This window comes from Peromyscus eremicus, chromosome 4, assembly GCF_949786415.1.
Source record: "Peromyscus eremicus chromosome 4, PerEre_H2_v1, whole genome shotgun sequence".
NCBI lineage: Eukaryota > Metazoa > Chordata > Mammalia > Rodentia > Cricetidae > Peromyscus > Peromyscus eremicus.
In genome coordinates, this window is record NC_081419.1 from 1191656 (window position 1) to 1213157 (window position 21502).

Below are 21502 nucleotides of genomic sequence, written 5' to 3' on the forward strand. Positions count from 1 at the left end.
ACATCACAGCCAAGAACAGCCTTGTTTGTTGTTCTGAACAAAATCCAGCTTTCAGGCCTTGTGTCTGGGAAGCTTCCTCTTCCCTGGGCTCTGATGGCCTGAGAGGATGTCTAAAGAGTTCTCCACAGGGGAGGGCAGTGGTTCTACATTAGTTTCAACTGGGTAGATGCCCACTGTGGTGGTCTGAATAAGAATGGACCTCATAGGCTCATAGATTTGAACGCTTAGGCACCAGGGAGTGGAACTGTTTGAGAAGGAACAGAAGGATTAGAAGGTGTGGGCTTGTTGGAGTTAAGTGTGTCACTAGGGGTGGGACTGGAGGTTTTGGAAAGCCCACACCAGACCCAGTGTTTCTGTCTGCTGCCTACGGAGCAGGATGCAGCTCTCAGCCACTACTGTAGAGCCCCGCACACCACCATGTACCTGCCGTGCTCCCCACCACGATGATAACGGACTAAGCCCCCAATGAAATGCTTTCTTTCCTAAGAGTTTCCTTGGTCGTGGTGTCTCTTCACAGCAATAGACTAAGGCATCCACAGGTTGCTCATTCTCAGCTCCAAACCTTTCAACAGACAATAGCAGCCCTGCCCACCCTGGGATGAACTGCTTTGCCCCAGATGCAGTTCACTGTGGCCATCTAGCAAGGACAACCTGACTCCCTGGCCCTAGCTCTCTGCATCTTGGACCCTGTGATCTGGAGGCATGAGGAAAAGGACTCACCCTTCCATCCACTGGGCAGGGCTTCACGGATGAGCTGGGAAAATACCCTGACTTCCGGGTTTGAACCAGTCGCCCCTGGAGGAAAAAGCAACCAGGAGGCATGAAGGACCCTAAGATTCCTGCAGCTACATAAATCCCAGGCCCAACATGAGTGTCACCTCCCTGCTGTGACCTTAGTTGGCCTCCTCACCACGTGGAGCAGAGAAGTGAGGATATTCCCACTTTACATATAAGTAACACCGAGGCTCAACACAACAGCCACGTGTTTCTGCAAGTCCACCTAAGAGAGAGGTGACACCCAGGGGGGAGGAAGGGAGGATGCAGACCTTGTGTGACACAACCCAGAATCATCTAAGACGGAGTCTCAGTGAGGGGCTGTCTACATTGAGCTGGCCTGCCTCTGTGGGGGACTCCCGGGATTGCCTCAGTGAGGTAAGAAGAGGCAGCCTGAAAGGAGGCAGTACCACTCCCTGGGTGGGGTCCTGGTGGAGAAGGTGAGCTAAACACTAAGCGTGCATTCCTTCTCTCTGCTCTTGACTGTGGATGGGATGTGCCAAGCAGCTTCAAGTTCCTGCCTGACTTCCTTGCAGTGATGGACTGTAACCTGGAGTCATAAGCAAATAAATCCTTTATCCTCGGAGATGCTTTCTGTTGGGGTGTTCCATCACAGCAACAGCATGAAACCATGACACCTGGGATGCAGAGCATCCTTCAGTACCTTTTGGGTCTCATGTTATGTGACTGTCCAGTCTGGCTCAATAGTCTGGACTCAGTTACTAATGATGTCCTTCAGGGAGTAAGACACTGCAAATATCACCAACCTTTCCCCTAACTCTATACTCCAAGTTGGCCATGGAGTCTCAGGGTTCCTTAGGTGCTGGACTCAACAGAGAGGGTACTAAAGACGTAACAGGCTCCAGCTCAGAAGTGTAAACTAGTCCACAAGAATATCATGGGGCCCATGTTTGTCTCCCTCCCACCAGAGAGGGCCCTGGGGCCAATCCCACACTGTGGGGGGCTGCCAACCAGAATGGGGGCACTGGGGATGGGGCATGGCATGGCTGGGACAGAATCTGTGGGGTCCACTGAGGCAGGAAGGAGACAGGGCAAACAAGAGTCTCTGTGGAAGTATGCTGTACCCCTACCTCTGTAGCAAATGCCTCCAGGCAGATATGGCAGAATTCACATGCAGAATGGAGGTAAGCAGCCCTCTTCTCTCACACCATGGCATCACCCTCAAACCTCCCTGCTTTGGCCTTGGGGGATGGGCAGGGAGAAGAGCAAGGCTGCACCCCCTTCCTCCAGGGCCCAGGACTCACCTCCCACCAAGGAGAATCGGGGTCACCCCGGAGCAGCTCTATCACGTCCCCTGTTTGGAAGGTCAACACGGGCTTCCCGGGAGGGGCTGGGTTACCATGGTAATTCTGCACAGCAACCATCTTGGGACCTATGGATGACAAGGTAGAAGAGGACGGCTCACTGGCGACCTTGTCCCTGCTGGCAGCTCACCCCATCACAGATCCATTCTGGTCTGGGGAACCCTTTGGTGAGACTGCTCCCCAACACAGGGAGCCTGCATTACCCCTCTGTGTCCTGCACATATGGCTCCTACATCTTTTTGACAAATATCCTAAGTAGATTATCTACTCAATTAAACAGATACCAGAACATTCCAGTAACAGCTACTAATTTATAGATGGAGCTTTATGACTCTTCCAGACACCACTGAACTGGGATCTGCAGAGTGAAATTGGGGCGGAGCCCCATGTTAGAGATGAGGTGCCACAGAACTGGTCAGAGGCAGGCCTGAGGCTGCAATGGAGATCCTCAGATGGAGTCCCATCGTGCCCCAGTCTCACCCCAGATGTTCAAAGATGTCACAGAACTGTCTTGCCAGGCCTGGTCCAGGCCACAGCGTAGCTGCAGTAACATCTGGGTAGGGATTGAGTTTCCTTTGAAGAAGCTCAGACTTCATCCAGAATGTGAGGCCTTTAGGCCTGATTGTTTCAACAGCCGAGCAGCCCAAACCAGGGGGACAGAAAAATGGCAGTGATCCCTGGCCTTCCTGCTCACTCAGGCTTTGGGGCAGCAACCTAGTGCCTCTCTGACCTGGGGTGGAAGGTCCTTGACTCTCTGCAGGCTGGCCCTTTCCCACACCGTCAGTACCTAAGTAAATCTGGGGAGGCCTCTAGAGAAGCCAGGACCAAGAATGGCTGTGCTAGCTGGGAGGTGGTGGTGCACACCTTTAATCCCAGCACTTGGGAGGCAGAGGCAGGAGGATCTCTGTGAGTTCGAGGCCAGCCTGGGCTACAGAGTGAGATCCAGGACAGGCACCAAAACTACACAGAGAAACCCTGTCTCGGGGAAAAGAGAGAGAGAGAGAGAGAGAGAGAGAGAGAGAGAGAGAGAGAGAGAGAGAGAGAGAGAGAGAGAAGGAAAGAAAGAATAAATGCCTGTGCCAGGCAGCCACCATCCAGGTGCAGTTTGTCTATACCCTGATATAGACTGCAGAGGTGACTGAGTCCAGAGCACTCACCTGGTCCGGCTCCAGGAGCATCCTGTGAGGACAAGGACAGATGGTTAGGGAAGGTGTTCCACCTTTAGTCCCCACATCAGCACCACCCACAGGAGGGTCAAGGCAGGAAGCAGGAGGGAAGGGTCATGTCTTAACCTCCAGCAGGTGTCTGTAACACTATTTTCCTCTCCCAGTATTAGTCATACCCCCTCACCCTGTGCTCCCCAACCCCATTACATACCCTTAACTCCCACCTCCCCCGGGAAGCCTCCCTGTCCAGCATCTGTTCTGGACACACCTTTGGAAAACACAACTAAGTATGTGTGATGGAGGCATCTCTGTGCCCTTACTGGGCCTGGTGAGCATCCATTCAAGGCTGGATAACAGGGCTGGACTCTACAGCTTGCCAGAGACATGGCTTATGCCCTATAATGACCTTAGTGACCTGTCCCCGTGGGTAGGTATTCTGTGCCACAGAGGTGCGGCTACAGTTAGAGATCCCTAGGGAGTTGGAGTGGGTGAGCTGCTGGGACACATTCCAGATATTAGTTCACCCAGGGGAAATGCACAGACACACGTCTATGCTGGCACATCCTTCAAGGAGTGGGAAGAGTTGGGAGTACTCACCGAGTCTGCAGGAGAACCTGTAAAGGAAGCAGATCAGGGGTCAAAGTGGAAGCCTCAACGGAAGGGCAGACTCCACAGTGCATGCTCACACCACAGGAGTGGCTGGCTGAGCTGCAAGGGGCTCCCTTCAGAGCAGATATGCACGCAGACTCAGCCTCACACCCGTGAAAGCTACCTTGACAGCAAGCTCTGAGTTCTAGCTCTAGGGAGCCATGGGGAGCTTGGACTGGAAGGCATTATCTGAGATAGCCTGGGTCTTTCCACCTGGGCCAACTCTGTCTGAATGGTGGCAACTGCCAGGGTCGCCTGGTGGTGCCTGGGGTTCATGGGGCAATTTCCACACCAGGTTGGTGATACCTGCCATGGGTGTGTGATACAGAGGTGGGTGTACAAAGGTCCCTGTTGCCACCCTCCTATAAGACCCTCCAGCTGGACACTGGTCATTCAGCAGCCACGTGGGAGGGAAGACATACCCAGTCATTGCATGGGTCAAAACAAGGGTCATGATAGTGAGGCTGTGTGACTGGTGGGACCTCAATACCCCCAACTATTGTGGCCACAGACTGCTCTGAGAACATTTGACTCTTTTACAGACCCTTGGCACATGACAGTGTGCTGTGGGATGTATGGCAAATGTGTTGCTAATTAATCAATAAAACACTGATTGGCCGTTGGCTAGGCAGGAAGTATAGGCGGGGCAAGGAGGAGAATAAAGCTGGGAAGTGGAAGGCTGAGTCAGAGAGACACTGCCAGCCGCCACGATGAGAAACAGCTTGTGAAGATGCCGGTAAGCCACGAGCCATGTGGCAAGGTATAGATTAAAGGAAATGGATTAATTTAAGCTATAAGAACAGTTAGCAAGAAGCCTGCCACGGCCATACAGTTTGAAAGCAACATAAGTCTCTGTGTTTACTTGGTCGGGTCTGAGCGGCTGTGGGACTGGCAGGTGAGAGAGATTTGTCCTGACTGTGGGTCAGGCAGGAAAACTTAAGCTATAAAAGTGGGTAGCAATGTCCCACAGGATGGCAGCACAGCTTCTGCCCTGCCCAGAGAGGACTCCCCATGGCCCTTAGGCAAGACTGGCATCTCCCTAGGGGCATCTAGGATCCCATAGGCATTACACAGCCCATCTGCTTTGGTGGTGGTACTGTCACAGCTTACAGGGGAAAGCTGACCTGTTGTGGGATAATTGCACACTTTGTGAAGGTGTATTGCTGTGATCAGTGTAATAAATAGCTAAACTTAGGTTGGAGAGGTGACTCAGTGGTTAAGAGCACTGGCTGCTCTTCCAGAGGCCCTGAGTTCAATTCCCAGCAACCACATGGTGGCTCACAACCATCTATAGTGGGATCTGATGCCCTTTTCTGGCATAAAGTCATACATACAGATAAGAGCACCCATATACATAAAATAAATAAATAAATCTTAAAAAAAAAAAAGCTAACTGGCCAATAAGTAGGCAAGAGATACAGGTGGGACTTCCAGGCAGAGGGAGAGAAACTGGGAAGAAGAATCCAGGCATGGAGGGGATGCCATCAAGATGTGGAATGAGTTGGACACACAGAATGGGAGAAAGAACACAAAGCAATAAAATTATGGGTTAATTGAAGTTATAAGAGCTAGTGGGACAAGCCTAAGCTAACGGCCGAGCTTTCATAATTGATAAGACTCCGTGTTGTTACTTGGGATCTGGCTGGTGGGACAAAAAAAGACTCGTTAAACTGATCAATGCCAGAGGAACACTACCAGAGCTAAGCATCTCAGAGGGAAAGCAGCAACAGCATCCCTATCTGAGGACCCATGGGCTATTCCCTCAGGGGAGTCACAAGCCCTGGAACAATGCCAGCCAGGGGTTGTAAGGACACAGAGGATACTGGTCTCTGGAAGGTCCCACTGATGTAAGATAGAACAAAAGCCCCAAGGAGACCAGGACCTGGGCACCTGGAACACAAAAGGAAGGAAATGCCCACATGTCTGCTGGTGCCTGAAGGAACTAGGAATAGATTTTTCCCCCTTCTTTTTCCTCACACTTCTCTACAGTTTAAACTTTCCTAGGCAACAAGTATCTAATAATTAAGGGAGAAAAGTAACTCTAAAAATGTTGTTTTCTAAAAAAGAAAAGCTTAAAATATTACAAAACATTGCCTTCAGTTATTTCTATGCCTTTTGTTTATTTTGAGACAGGGTCTCATGTAACTCAGGCCAACCTCAAATTCACTATGAAACCAAAGATTTTTTTTTCCTGATTCTCCTGCCTCCACCTCCTGAGGGTACTTTACCAACTGAGCTACACACACCCAACCCACGCCTTTATTTCTAGATAAGTTCATCGGCCGTGTTTCTTCTCTTCTCTTTTGTTAAGACAGAGTCTCACTATGTAGCTTTGGCTGGCCTCGAGCTCAATAGAGATCCGCCTGCCTCTGCCTTCTGAGTGCTGGGATTAAAGGTGTGCACCATCACACCCGGCCCTATCGTCGTTTTTACTTCATGTCTTCTTTTTTTATTCCTCATGTTTTCTATAACTAAGCTGGTTAACTTTTAGAATCATAAACACACACACACACACACACACACACACACACACACACACACACACACACACGGAAGTAACTATGGCAGTTGCCTTGCATGAGGAGCTTATGGCCACAAGAGGGCGACATTGACAAAGTCAATGCCATTGTCAAGACTCAATTTCCAGGGCTGATCTGAAGGTGGCACCTACTAAACCAGAGAGCAAGGTGACATGCTCAGTAACAAGGCAGTGAGTGGCCCCAGGACATAGTCAAGCACAAGAGGACTGCTTTCCACCACAAGGAGGGCAGATGCAGGGCTGTCCCACTAGAAGAAAATCCAGCCACAGCTCAGCCCTGGGACTCAGAGCAAGTTGGCTTCCTCTGGATGGTTCCTGTGTTGGTGCAGCATGATACAGCAGTACCAGTGAGGGGTAAGGATGGGGGCTCCCATCTGACGCACAGAGAATGGAGCCTGGCACTCAGCAGGTGGCACTACCCGTGTAGGGCTGTCCCTGGGACATGCTGCCCACACCCTACACCTTCCCTTCAGAGGAAGTTTTGGGGTCGGCAGAGAACTCTTCTAGCATGACCGAGACCCAAGGCAGATTTTTGCTCCAGCATCAGAGAAAAAATACAACAACCAAAAAAGCCTAAGCTTGCCTGTTCCCATCTGGTCTCACTGCTCAGTAAGACCCTGGTACCCCTCAGATCTGCCATAGGCTTTTGGCAGCTGCCTAGCCACTGTGAGATAGGACACCCTTTAAAAACTCCAAATAGTACTCCCAAATCAAACCCTTCAGAGGACCTCTTGGGTCTAGCTTCTGTTCCTGGTACCAGCAAGGCTCAACCTCCCCTGTGCCTAAGCCTCAGCCTCCCTCATTGGACAAACGATCATGAGAACAAGTACATTGAAAGTACATGTGCCCTGCACATGAGAGCACCTGTGTGCACAGGTATATATGCAGCCGCTCACTAGCCAAGCTGTGATGGCCAGGACCCTCCTGGAGGAAGAACCAGGAGCGAGAGCCAGTTACGATGGGGATTTATGGTGGGAACCCCCACATTCCTGCTGAGAACGTCCTGTGCCTTTTGTGGATGTGGATCAAAGGAACCACGAACTCACTTCCGGAATGGGCAGAGGTGCAGCAGATGGGGGTGGGTGGGTCACAAGAGCTTTGGAGAGGAACCACATTCCCAGCTATGGCTTTTGACACCCCCCACCCCCAGTCAAGTATCTTCCCATCTTGGCCTCAGTTCCTCTCATCTGACCCCTCCTAAGGCACAGAACTGTCAGGGGGTGAAAGGCAGATGTGAGCAAGAAGTTCCCACGGTCAAGGGCACTGGTGGTGGGCCCCACGACCATGCACTGGTGGGTACTCACTGATCTTGCAGGGGGGCATCACCTCCAGGCACTCCTTGTGTGCTCCGACACCACACCTGGTACACAGGTAACCTTGGTAGAAGGTACCCCTGTTGGGGAGAGGGTGGGAGGTGAGGCGGGGATGCAGCTCCCTGCATGCTCAGCCAGTCATCACCCTGGTCGAATGAAACCTATCAGTTCACCTGGTGATCCGCCCTAGAGCATCCATGCCCCCGAAGCACCTGCTCTCCCCTGACCACCCCAGCTGGCCCCTCACTCCACGGTCCCCAGCGGGGGCCTCTGCTGGACCCAATACTCCGATGGCCTTGGCTGATGACCCTATTGATTATGCCCCTGGTTCTTCAAGACATCATGTGGGGCTAAGCTGGGAGGTCAGATGCCATGGTGTTAAGGGCAGCTGAGCAGAGTGCCCTGGAGCTCAGGGAGGCTGTGGGTAGAGGGGGCAGAAGAGACCTACCTGAGGAACATCTTACAGGCCTTGCAGTTGGTAGTCTTGTCAAACGTGTACATCTGGAAGCTATGATGGTTGGCATTGGCCTTGTCCGGCTTGATGTTTGACCTGGGGAAAAAGGAGAGAGTAGGCACTCCACGGCCAGGCTACCTGAGCCCATGGACACAGTGACACCTGCATAAGGACCCTGGCTGCACACACCAGGAGCCTATGTTCCAGCCTGGATCTCCCCACACATGGCAGGGAAAAGGGTGGGAGGCTCCGAACTGCACCATGCTGGCCCAAGAGTGCCTGCCGGGTGAGGCGGAAGGTGATTCAAAATGGCCCTGGAGTGTCAAACTTAGCATGCATATGCAGTTGTCTCTCCTTGTCCATTGATTCCTTTCTGAGGTTTTGCCCACAATCCAATTCAGACTAAAAATAAGACATGGAAAATTCCAGAACTGAGCAGCTCACAGGTTTTTGCTCCTGTTGTGAGTAACATGGTGAAATCTCTCTAACACAGGACATGGGTTATCCTCTGCCACTGTATCCGTGCTGTGGGAGCTACCCACCTGTTAGTGGTCACTTAGTGATCTGGCATCAAATCAACTGTCACGCACACACAGTACTTGCATTCCAGTGTCCTGTATTTGCTTACCACTGGTCCCTGTGCAAGCGTAGTGATGGTAATTTCATCACTATCCACCAAATAATTGTCTAATAACTAGTTCTCAGTTATTAATTGTACTTGTGTATACAATGCACCCTAACAGGTCTGTACACTTAAGACATTTTGCACACATAAGGTTGACTCTACTTTGGTTTCAGGAACTTGGTGGTGGTCCTGGACTGTGCCCCATGGATGGTTTACACTTCACAGTGTAAGTACTTATAAACTCTGCACAAATGTGGAATTACTAGCTCAGGATCACACCTTGAGGCCACATTCAGTTCATCTTCTCCACCACTAGATCTGAGAAGGCAGGACAGACAGACAAACAGAAGCAAGGAGGGAGAGATGTGCATGAGGAAGGTGCTCACAGGCATTCTTGAATGCTTGAAACTGCTCCAATACTTCCCTGCACAACGCTGGGAAGAGAAATCCAACCCACAGAAACCGAGGGGCAGAGAGTCCCAGGGCTCTCCCAGCCTAGACACAAGCCAGCAGGCAGCCACCACCCAGTGTACCAGCCTGAGCCAGCTGCCCTGACCTTACTCTTGTACCCGTATGTCACCAGTGGGAAGCCTCAGGGAGTGGAATACTCCCCAGAAGTCCCCAAGCCTGGCTGCCACAGGGTCAAGCGCACATACCACACCCGCCCCTTCTGCTTGCTCTGCTCTATGTGTTGGGGTGCCACTCCAACCTCTCCAAGTTCTGAGATTTTCAAACAAAGACAAATCCCCAGTGGGCCCTTCACCAGTTCCCACCTAGCTGTCAAGCCTGAGGTTCAGCCTTAATGTTGGTGAGGCCCATCTAGCAGGAACCTGATGCCACCTGAGACATGTGGGAGACAGACAGCTAGGGCCTGCGGAGTTGGCTGGTGTCCCATGGGGAAGGATCTTGTCTCACCCTGAGCATCAGAACCACCTCCCACTACTGCTTGCCTGAGAGGGTCAGCAGGCCTGAGCCAATACGCCTGAGGCTCCTGCCCAAAACTCACATGGCCATCTCGAACTGCTCCATCCACTTGCGCTTCATGTCTTCCGTCTTGCAGAAGAACTGGAAGCCTTGCTTTCCTTGGAGGTGAATCAGGTAGAAGCCATAGGACCACTGTAGGAACAGAGGCATGCTGGCGGCTGGCATGGCTTTGTGGGGACACTACCAGGTACACCCAAGTTCTCTTACTGGTACTGTATGTGTATGTGTGTGCCCATGCTTGTGTGTAACATGCTCTTGTGTATATACATACGCACTCTTGCCTGGCTGCATGTCTGTATATGCATGTGTCCTCTGACATGTGAGAATGTGGGTGCACTGTGCTCTTTCCAGAGCGGGCCAGGGGGCTCTCATGTGTGAAGGTACATAGGAACCTGTGCCTGTACATGTGACTGGCCTTGTGATCATGTACCTATGTGCTTTCCTGTGCCTGTGTGTATATGTGTGCATTGGTACTTTTTTCTGTTGCCGGATATAGAAGTGTCCATATATGTATACCCAAGCCTGTGTACGGGTGTCCATAGCTCCCTTCACATGTGTGTACATCGTGTGTGCATGTGTTCAGACCCATGTGCACAGGTGTGTAGGTGATGCTGTGTGCACACGTATGCATGCACATATGTGTGCAGGGATCCTGTTGTGCTCATATGCATGAATGTGGGGGTCTTGCTGTGTACACATGTGTATATGGGGACCCTGCTGTAAGTGTGTGTGTGTGTGTATGTGTGTGTGTGTATCCTGCTGTGTACACATGTATGTACATGGGCACTACTGTGCCCATGCATGTGTGTGTGTGTGTATGTATGCTGGGACCCTGCTGTGTATGTAGGGGGCCTGCTGTGTATGTATGTATATATGTGTGGGTATGTCAGCCCATGCTCAAGACCCACCCTCTAACAGGATATCCCAACCTTCTTCCACCCTTCGTGGGGTGCTTCAACCCAATCCCTGCTGTCCCAGGGACTCCCCAGGGTGGTACTCAGGAACCAGCCTAAGGCCCTTCATAGCCCCACCCACTCACTCTCACTTCCTGAGTTAAAAAACAAACAAACAAAGAGAAAAACAGAACCCCGAGTTAAAACAATAGGAAAAACAAAGGCTGGGGTCAGGTGCTTGAGGGTCTGACCAAACCGAGAAACCCAGCAGCTGGCCCCACCCACTGGCCTGGCCAGCACTCCAGGCTGGAGGAAGGGGCTTCCAAAGGCCCCAGGTGAAGTGGAGCCTAGCCTCTTAGAAGTGGAGGGGTGGAGGGAGGCAGAGAAGGGAGAAGGATGGTGCAGGGCAGAGATCACGGAGCCTGCCTGCCAGGGCTCAGTGACCCCTGACGTCACCTGCCAGGAAGGAGAGCAGGTGGCGGGCTTCCAGGTCACACCTTCTGCAAATCTTTTGTCACAAATACATGTCACTTTCATGGTTAAGATGTCGAGGAAGGCCAAGCAGCGGTGGCGCACGCCTTTAATCCCAGCACTGGGGAGGCAGAGGCAGGCAGATCTCTGAGTTTGAGGTCAGCCTGGGCTACAGGGTGAGTTCCAGGACAGGCACCAAAACTACACAGAGAAACCCTGTCTCGGAAAACCAAAAAAAAAAAGGAAGGAGGAGCGGGGGAGGGCCACAAGCCTGGTCTACTCAGGCCTGGGGAGCCCCAGACCCACAGGTTTGGAAGGGCCAGCATCAGGTGGCACTGTGGAGGGAAGGGGAGGAGAGCACCAGGGGCTTACCATCTTCCCATGAGACTAGGAAGCATGAAGAGGAAAGGAAAGGGGAGACAGGTCATTAAGAGGCTTGGCTGGCCCTGGACGCACTGCAGCCTGGCGACACTGATAGCCCTTGATGGTAAGACCCAACTTGTCAAGCACTCTAGGCTGTCCCCCCCAAGGCTTGACAAGAAGCCTCAAGCTTTGGAAAGTCGCCCTGGTCACTGCCTCTTGCTTCAGACACCAGGGCTAGGAGGAACCCGTGCATGGTGGGCCTGTACCCTGTACGGGGAGTTGTAGGTCAGAGCCCTTAGTGGCTGGGCTCCCGTGCCCAACCCAGCCCGGGGCTACACACGGAAGGTGCTGTCTTCAGAAGCCTCAGAGAAGCAAGATAGTCTGCTGGCCATCCCATCCCCTCCTGGCCACAGTCACAACCACAATACCCACAGCCCCACCCTCTGGTACCCACGGTTCCTCCTCCTGCAGTCCTAGACCACTGGATTTGGAGTCTGACAAATCACAAATCAGCCCCCAGCAAACAAGGCAAAGGAGGAGTGGAGGAAAAGCCTGCTTGTTACAAGACACAATGAGGAACTAGAGTCAGGTCCACCAAGACCAAATGTCAACGTTGAGAGCTAGGCCCCTACTGGTGCCCTAAGTAAGGCCTCTCCTTCTGCTTCTGGGGAGCTGGAGTCCTAAGGGTGCCCCATGGAAACCCTCTGACAGTTACAATGACTAGCAGGCTCAGCCTCCTTGACCCTGAATGTGTTCTCCCTGGGGACAGGATGCTGCGCCCGCCCCTTCCGGATCTGGACCCACCTTCTTAATGTCCTTGTTGTGCATGGGGTCATCAGTCATCTTGTGGAAGAGTAGCTCAATGACCTCCTTCAGCTCATAGCTGTAGCCCTTCCTCTTACACACGATGACCACCTTGTCAAACAGGAACAGGTACCTGGCCAGATAGGGCATCGAGGGTCAGGACCCGCCATGCTCTGTGTGAAGAGCCTGTACTCCGGTCCGACCCCAGCCGGCAGTCCCCGAGGCCAGTCAGTGTGTCAGACCAACAAGACCAATGCCTGCACATGCTGTCCACTCTCCAAGGTCAACCAGGCACAGTGACTCTTGGTCAGGACTCTGCTGTTCCCATAAAGCGTTTCTCAGTGCCACCTCCATGCGGAAGGTCCTCAGCCCTCTATCTTGACCTCCCTTGGAGCACCGTTCAAAGGGCATAGCCAATTCTCTCTTCTGTGCCCCCAGAACCCTAGTCTGCTGTGACCTCAGCCCTCACAGATGCCTGACTCGTCCCGATTTCCCCACCACCCTCTATCTACTCCCAAGAGGACACTAGGCAGGGAGCTCGCATGGTCTCTCAGTCAGCTCTCTGAAGGCTGTGAGCTGGAGGCCAGACCTCTCCACCTCCTGCTTTGACAGTCTCCCAGCCCCGCTCAGTGCCCACCACAGGCAGGGCAGTGCCTTTGCGTGGCCTCTGCGGACCGGCATGACAGACACATAAAGGCTTGTGTGGAGAAGACTGAGTCATTAGAGCAGGGCTGCATAAAGCCTGTGGTGCTGCGCTTCCTCCCCCAGGAAGGTCTACTTCGGGCCACCGGGGAGTGGGGTCCCAGGCTGGAGGGTCGGCCTGGGATGGAGTGCCACCCCTCACCCTGCTCACCTGTCTTGCTTGGTGTGGTTGACTATGGACCGGACTTTCAGTTCCCCATCAATCTTCGGCCGTCCGAATTCCTCCAGCTTCACTTGCTGGAAAAGGCAATGACCGTTAGCCAGAGGGCAGGTGACCTCTGCTTTACTAGACAGGGAGACAAGTGGGCATGCCCAGGGCAGGATGGCAAGACCCAGGAAGTGTGCCAACAGTGACTGGGTGGTGCTCAGGATGAGGTAGCCCAAGGCCATTATGGACCTGAGCCAAGCCTGCCCCTTCCTAGGGGATCATAATGGGGACTCCCTTGAACCCTGGGAACAAAGGGCAATTGACGGCCTGGCCATGCTCACAGGCAGCTGCTGTGTGGAAAAGCCAGCAGTCCAGCCCTAAGAGAGCTAATAAAGAAAGCAAGTGGCACTACTGGATTGAATGGCAGCCACAGGCTGGGGTCCAACCAGGGGTCCATCCTCCACGGGAAGCAACCCTGTGCCCCAGCCTGGCTACCACCTGGCTGTGAAGACTCCATTTCTGGCTCTGCTTGGATTGTGCTTCTCTGTTCTGTTTAATCCAGAGAGATCTGCCTCTCCACCATCCTCTGAGTACCTTTCAAGAGGCAAGTCTATTCAGGAAAAGGCAGAGGGCAAGTTCCGGGGGGAGAGGGGGCGCATGGCTATGCCTGAGGGTGGCCATAGGAACTCCCAAGTCTCTTGTCCTTTGTGACCGCTCCTAGGGCTGGTGTCAGTGTGACACAGGCTGGCCTAGACATGACACAGCACGGGGCTCACATCTGCTCGAGGACTCTGCTGTGCCTCTTTGTCCCCATCAACGGGGACATATAACTCCAGGTGCCTTTATTGGAGACAGCACCAAGACTGCATGACAGGTGTCAGAGTCACGTCCCTGGAACATCAACATGCATGAATGGACCACTGCTCTTTTTCAGACAGGGCCTGTTGTGTCCCAGACTGGCCTGGAAGTCGCTATGTAGTCAGGACAACTCTGATCCTTCTGTACCCCCCACCCTTGTGCTGGATTACAGTTAGTGTCCCCAAGTCCAGTTTATTAAGGGCTCTGCGCATGAGAGGCAAGCACTCTGCCAACTAAACCATACCCACAATCCTTCCCTTGTCATTTAAAGAGCAAATATGACTCACAACACCACACCAAGCTCCCCTGCACACAAAAGCAGCTTGTCACTGTGTGGTGATTAGAAAGCAAGGATGTGGGGATGGACCCCACAAATGCTCATGCTTCAGGTCACACCCGTGCTTAGAGACGCACAAGGACTGTTTGGCCATTTCTTTCCCTCTCTGGCTGATGGCATGGCCTAGATGTCTCCTGATGAACCAGCTCTGCAGAGGGCTCCTCTGTAGATAAAGATGGGCATGCCAACCAAGATATCAAGCTTTGGTAGACCCAAGTTCACGAGTGAAGAATCACCAGGAAGAGAGGAAATGTTTGTGACAAAAAACAGTGGTTCTGTGTCAAGGTGACTCTAGGCATAGGACAGCATTTGGAGATGGAGTCATCAGTTAGCATCTGATGGGTGGGGGCAAGGGCGTGCGTAATTTCTCCTAATGCAGAAGACCACAACACAGAGAGATCCAGACCCAACGCGGGCCAAGCAGGGCCTGAGTCCAGAAGCAGCTCATCTCTTCTCCCCAGCCAACCTCTGAAGGAGTGGGCTGGAGAGTGCCATCCCTGCCTGATGGAGCTCCCAGAGGAGGGGACAACTGAAGGTCACCTCTCAGACTGAGATGACTGCTGCCTCGTCCCCAAACCAAGCCCTGTCCATTGCCTATCCCTGAGACTGACAGGGAGAAAGGAGGGTCACATACCAGGCAAGGCCTCCTGCCTCGGGTGGCCACAGCCTACAGCAAAGATGTAAAGGAGTCCTGGCTGGGAAGGGAGAATGGGAACTGTGTTTGCAACAGGACATTCTCCATCTCCTCAGCCCTGCTCAGAGTCCACCTCAGGGTATAAAGCACTCGGGTAGGCTGAAATGGATGAAGGCTTGTACTACTCCACTTCTGGAAGCTGGGCATGCCATGTCCCACCTTCCTCCTACTCCACGTCAGGCTTCATAGGCAACCGCTATGGTAAGCTAAGTGGAAGGGCCACCTGCTTACCAGGTTTTCTATGGAGCACTGGAACTCGCTGATCTTCTTCAAGGTCTCTTTGTCCCGTTTCACTTCGTTGATATACATGGCCAAGTCCTGGAAATCAAGACAGGACCAGTGCACCAAGTCACACGGGCTGAACTCCAAGCCCCTGCCCAGCCCAGTTGGTCATTCCACACCCCTTCTTCCATCTTGCCTTGGCAGCTGAAACTCCAGGCCATAGGAATAAGACGCACCACACACAGCAGACAAGGAAGGACACTAAAGTTGAGAATATAACATTTGGGCCCAGACTACACACTGCACTGGTGAGGGTGCTGGAAACCCCCAAATTCAGGCACTTGATGAAACTTCCCTCACTCAACAGGCCTTCTAAGTCAGAATGGAGAAGCAGACCAGCATGGTTAAGCCACAGTGGGCCACACACAGCCACCATCTACACTACACACCTCTCCGCTCTCAGGAAGCCCCAGCCCCACCTCTCCTGAAGAGCCTGGGTATTCAGGAGTGGCTTGGGAGAGGAGGGTCCCTACATAATACTGCGATCCTCCAGTTGGTCACCAGGGGGCGGTGCTCACTTTGCTTCAGAAAGTTTGTAATGGTCTAGAAACTGCCCAGTGGTGGCTGGGACAGTGTAGCAATGATCCTGCCCAGACAGCAAAGCAGAGAGGAAATCCCCAAAACACAAGAGCCAGGCCCACATCCTGGAGCCAGTTCCTACCTCCCTCATGGCCTCTCTCGCTTTTGGGGGTCACTTCAAGGGCCATATCCTAAGCCTTGCACCTGGCAGGGCTGAAGCTCCCTAACAGATACCACAGTGCGTGCATTTTTGTAAAGAGGATGGGTTTTGTTCTAAATCAACAGCAGGGACAGAATCTGAGCGACTGTGGCCCTGTGCACACCTGGCCGCAGCCACAGAAGTGCATGTCTGGGATGGGGATCCCCAGAGAGGCAGATAGTAAGAGCCCCAGAGGCAGAGCAGCCAGCTAGCAGAGGACACAGCCTTGCAGGGAGGGTACACTGCAACCCTGTGGGAGACCCAGCTCTGGAGCAGTCACAGCTCAGACACTGGCTGAATGGAGGATTTTCGGCTTTACACTGGGGACATTAAAGGCTTTTAGAATTCCTTCTGTATTGGTTTTTATAGAGGACACTTCAACTGAAGAATTGCCTTGATCACACCATCTTGTGGTGATCCCTGTGAGAGATTGGCTTGACTGGTGACTGAGGCGAGGGAGCGCAGCCCACTGTGGGCAGCACCATCCCTAGGCAGGTGGGCTGTATAAGAGAGCTAAGCAAACCTGTGAGTCGGTAAGCAGCCTTCCTTCTGTGCTTTCTGCTCTAGGTTCCTGCTTGAGTCCCTGCCCTGACTCCCCTTCGTGATGAATTGTGACCTGGAAGTGTAATCCGAAATAAACCTTTTTCTTTCCTAAGTTGCTTTTGATTGTGATGTTTTATCACAGTGGCAGAAAGAAACCAAACCAAAGCACCTTCCAAACTTTCAAGTTGTAAGAGCTGACTCTCAGTAACATGGAGGACACAGACAGAAGTCACATGCTCTCTGTGGAATGTCTGGAGCTATACTCAGGGCACCGTCCCACAAAAAGACCAGAAGCCACCTGTTGGCTAGCAACCAAACGATAGAGGAGTGGAATGTGTGGCCAGGCTGGGGCTCAGGGTGCACCTGCAGCCATGGGTCATGTGTCCCAGGAATGGGTAACTGACACCAATTGTGTCTGCAGTGGGAAGATGTGGTCCCTCTGCTGCAGTGGCAGGTGACCTCAGTTCCCCAGGGGAGCCAGCAAAAGATCCCTGGGACAGCCATGGTACCCATGCTCAAGTACCCATGCCCAAACTGGTACAAACTTCTACAGCTGTGTGAGGCCTGCTTACAGAGAGCTCCAAGCAGCTCTGAGATACAGCATCCTCCCGCTGAGCCTGGCAGCTGAGACAGGCTACAGCTTCTTTGAGGTGTCTTGGGAAAGGAAGAGGTCCAGGGCCCAGAGGACTTCTCAGGGGCAGGTGTCAAATATCAAGGCTGCAACTTATTTGCTTCTATCAGGCTGCAAAGCCAGAGGGACCTAGCCTGTGGGGGGCATTGCACCTGGACACAGGTGACCACGAGAGGCATGGGTATGGCTGTGGGGTAGCCTGACAGTCTCTGGGCTAAGGGGTCTGGAAGGTGACTTTCTTGGGCAGTGTCAAGTTCATGGCAAAGACTGATGAGTGGGATGCAGGCAGGTTAACAAGGAAGACGACAAGGCCCGAGTAGACACCCTGGGGTGGAAAAGAATAGAGCATGCCTGGGAACCTGAGGGTGGCCAGGCTTGCCTGGAATCTGGGGCTTTTCTGTGACACACAGCTTCAATGACCCTGTGAAAGTCCTGAAGAACAGGGGGAAGGGCCAGGCCTGACTGAGAGAGAGCAGCAGGAGCCACAAAGGCTTTTGAGCAGGACAGTGTGCTGAGCTTCAGAGGGCAGTGGGATGTTACCATAAGGCAGGCAATGGAGGAATAGGGGTCCCTGAAGCCAGTATGTGAAAAGGAACCTTCAAGCAAGTGACAGAGGGACAGGGCGTGGGACAAACCTTCAGCAGCAGAAGGCCTAGAGGGAAGGAGGTACTCCAGGATAGAGCTGGCCCCCGAAAACCATTGCCGGCCCCACTGGACACTTGGGAACACAGGAGTCGGCCCCACTGGACACTTGGGGACACAGGAGTTGGGGGACAGGGGCAACTGCTGGTAAGTGAAGTCGGGGACTTTGGACACATGGAAAAAGCACCTGGCCCGTGGCTTCCTCCACTATCCTGTGAGTCTAACCGCACCCCCAGTGCCCTGCCTGTGTCACCCTGGGCAAATGCTCCCATTGCCTCGGAGCTCGGTCGGGATCCAGGAACACAGACACACCGGTCTGGGCACTCCCCGGCTCTGCCTCGTCTTTTTTACATACCTGCATGGCTTCCAGCGCTTCCTTCAGCTGTTGTCTCTCTGGCCGGTCTGCAGAATGGCTCAGGAGTTCCTGTGGGAGTGAGAGGAGAGCTAAGGTTAGCCCTCGAGGTCCCTGCCCCTGCCCAGCGCACCTTTGTGCATACAGCAAGACCCTCAGCAACAATCTACCCACTAGCACAGGTGCAGGTCCATGCCCAACTCCAACAGACACGGGGACCCCTTACATAGTGGACACCTCGGCCAGGAAGCTGAGACTCAAGCAATCAACCACAGCAGCTCTCCTGTTCCTGGTCTGAGGATGCTCTTCTGTCTCTTCCCACCTGCCTGACCTTCTTGCTAGTTTTAGTCATCATTTTCCTTCCGGTTGCCATGATACCCTTTCATGGTGTATACTGAGCACAGAGTCACTCATCAGCCTCGTTCCACCCTGCCTGTGGGCCAAAGCCCATGCCACCAGAGCCCGTGTGATCGATGGCCTCACCTTGAGCAGCAGGTGGTACTTCAGCACCCGTTGCATGGGCACCACCAGCAGATCTTGCAGCTTGAACTTGCCATCCTGGACCTTGAGCGTGCACTCCTGGTGTGGGAGAGCAGTGAGTGGATGAGGGGTACCCTCCCTGGGAGAACCCATCTCCACTGCCAGCCACGAAGAGAAAGAGACCTCGGCCCTGGACTCTCAGACTTCCAGAATATGCATGAGATGGGTGTCATAGTATGTGAGCAGGACATACCACCCCTTACATCCTGGGACATGATGGGACCCTGGTATCTGAAGCACCCCTTTACCCAACAGCGGCTGCTGGGGCCAGGCCTTGAAGAGCATGGGATGTGTCATCTGCTCCCTGAAAGCCAGGTGGGGAGGGGGCTCACACAAAGTTGTGAGGTTACCTAGGGCCCCCTGGGGTGCCTGGAGAGGAGGCTCCAACACCACATGCCACCAGCACTCAAGCTGGAGCTCTGAAGACAGAGCTTTCCTGACCACACAGGGTAGGGACACTCCTGGACCTGGGGGTGAGGAAGAGCCAGGAAGGCGCTCAAGGGAGAAACAAGCTGACAGAGGTAGGTAAACTGAGGCAAGGGAAGGAGGCCTGATGTAGCAAGCAAGTCACCTAGGTCCCATCAAGGACTCTGGGATCGGCAAAGACTAAGGTCAAGTATCACTCTTTGAGACAGACTTGTCCAGGCCTCCACACGCTCAGGCTGTGTTCTAGCTTGGGACATGTGTTCTGGAAGTCACCCAACAAAACCCAAACCCAAAAAGATGGGTGTTGAGGGAAGCTGGTGTGTCTCTAGACCAGCCAGTTGCGCCAGGCCCGGGTACCGGGATGCCATTACCTCCACTTTCTGCCTGAAGTCCTCCCGGCTGGCAAGGAGCTGGTTCAGTGTACTCTGAGCATGTTCCATGTGGCTGCAGTACTCTCCATAGATCAGGAGCCTGAGGAGGGGGCAGCAACATCCACACACATGCAGACAGATCAAGCAAGACATTTGCAGCTGCTATGAGCCCGTACGGTGCACAAGCATGTGAACACCCATGTTCCCAGGCATGTCTAAGATACTTGCAGCTACAACGCCCTAACTCTTTCTTAGGCAGGCTGGAGAGCCTCAGGGTCACTGCCTCACGTGGCTCTGCTCCCCCGGCCCCCTTCTACTTTTCCCTCATTCTCTACAGGACTAGGTTAGGAGAAGGGCTCCCAAAGCATTAGCAAAGACAGGGAGGCCACCTCCTGCAGGCCTGCTTCAAGTCGTGACCCATGGTTCTACCTCGATCTGGAGAGGAATGCCTGAAACAGAGAGAGGCCCCCTGCCTCCTGGGGCTCTCTGCTTGCCTCCAAGCCTAGCATGGGGGCCACTCATTGCTCAACTTATCCTTGGGTGATGAACAATGGAGGTGGCCACCAGTGCTTCTGCAGGATGTCAGCAGCTGGATCCAGAAGATATGCAAGGCCTGTGCCCAGTCAGAAGCAACGGGGTCCCAGCAGCTCTGGCCAGCCCTATTTGCCCTCTGCCTTCCCCTCCCCTCCTTCCCATGGCCCATGCTGTCACCATCTCTCCTGGCCATTCAGATTATCTTTTTGGTGCCATACACTGTTCTCTTCTTTGTCCCCACCTGGATCCATGTGCTATCCCAGACGTGACATCTCTACAGATCAGAACCCTAGCCCACAACTCCCTCCTTATGCCCTGACCACCCAGAAGATGGTAAGAGGAGACTGTGCCAGGTAACAATGTTACCAAGCACAAGCACCCCTCACTAGACCACTGCTCTCTCAATGACAGTGTTACAGGTCCATTCTTCAAGCAGTCACCAAGGTTACTGAAGCCCCAGTGAATTGACTGAGCTAGCAGCTGGTGCCATCCTGGCAGAGCCATACAAGGGGCTTATTGGGAGGCTGAGCTTATCCTTGATGTTCCAGCTCCATCTACCCCATCCCAACATATGTCAGGGAGTACTGTATCAACGACTCCTGGATCCTCCCCATTCTGGTTCTAATAACCCTGCAATAGTTACTGTCCACTGGGACTCTTATTCCTCTTAGGCAACAGACCAGGGCTGAGGCAGCTGGCTAGACTTCTTGCAGAAGCCACTCAGGAAGAAACACTTGCTGTGGCTCCTGGGGTGACCAGGCTCTGCCACACGGGCAGCTCTAGGCAAGTCTCCTTCCCCTGGCGTGGTGGTTTGAATGAGAATGCCCCCCCTCCCCAAACCCATAGCCTGGTACGTTTGAATACTTGGTCCCCAGTTGGTGGAACTATTTGGGAAGGATTAGGTAAGTGTGGCCTTTGTTGGAGAAACTGTCACTGGGGGAGAAGGGAGGACTTTGTTTCCTCATTCTCTCTACTTCCTGCTAGAGGACTTACATGTGAGCTCATAGCTGTTCCTGCCACCAAGCCTTTGTTCTACCACTGTAGTGGTTTGACTAAGAATGGCCCCCACAGGCTCATATATCTGAATGCTTAGTCATCAGGGAGAGGCACTACTTGAGAAGGATTAGGAGGTGTGGCCTTGTTGGAAGAAGTGAGTCATTGTGGGTGGACTTTGAGGTTTCAAAAACCCAAGCCAGGCCCAGTGGCTCTTCCTGTTGCCTGTGGATCCAGATGTAGAACTCTCAGCTACCTCTCCAGTACCACGTCTGTCTGCATGTCACCATGCTCCCTGCCATGATGATAATGGACTAAACCTCTGAAACTGTAAGTAAGCCCCGATTACATGCTTTATTTTAAAAGAGTTGC

The 21502-nt window shown here is 53.1% G+C and overlaps 1 protein-coding gene across 1 annotated transcript in view; it reads right to left on the reverse strand.

The window, feature by feature from the left end:
- The window catches only part of Vav2 (vav guanine nucleotide exchange factor 2), a 174775-nt gene that overhangs the window by 12793 nt on the left and 140480 nt on the right, over positions 1 to 21502 (reverse strand). Inside the window, exons 9-21 of the mRNA XM_059259872.1 lie at positions 19604 to 19703; positions 18750 to 18845; positions 18270 to 18338; positions 15330 to 15416; positions 13213 to 13298; positions 12360 to 12492; positions 9851 to 9960; positions 8214 to 8315; positions 7757 to 7845; positions 3863 to 3879; positions 3257 to 3278; positions 2040 to 2167; positions 721 to 795 (exon numbers count right to left, since the gene is read on the reverse strand). Coding sequence (XP_059115855.1) covers positions 721 to 795; positions 2040 to 2167; positions 3257 to 3278; positions 3863 to 3879; positions 7757 to 7845; positions 8214 to 8315; positions 9851 to 9960; positions 12360 to 12492; positions 13213 to 13298; positions 15330 to 15416; positions 18270 to 18338; positions 18750 to 18845; positions 19604 to 19703 — 1114 coding nt within the window. The remainder of the gene's footprint in view (positions 1 to 720; positions 796 to 2039; positions 2168 to 3256; positions 3279 to 3862; positions 3880 to 7756; positions 7846 to 8213; positions 8316 to 9850; positions 9961 to 12359; positions 12493 to 13212; positions 13299 to 15329; positions 15417 to 18269; positions 18339 to 18749; positions 18846 to 19603; positions 19704 to 21502) is intronic.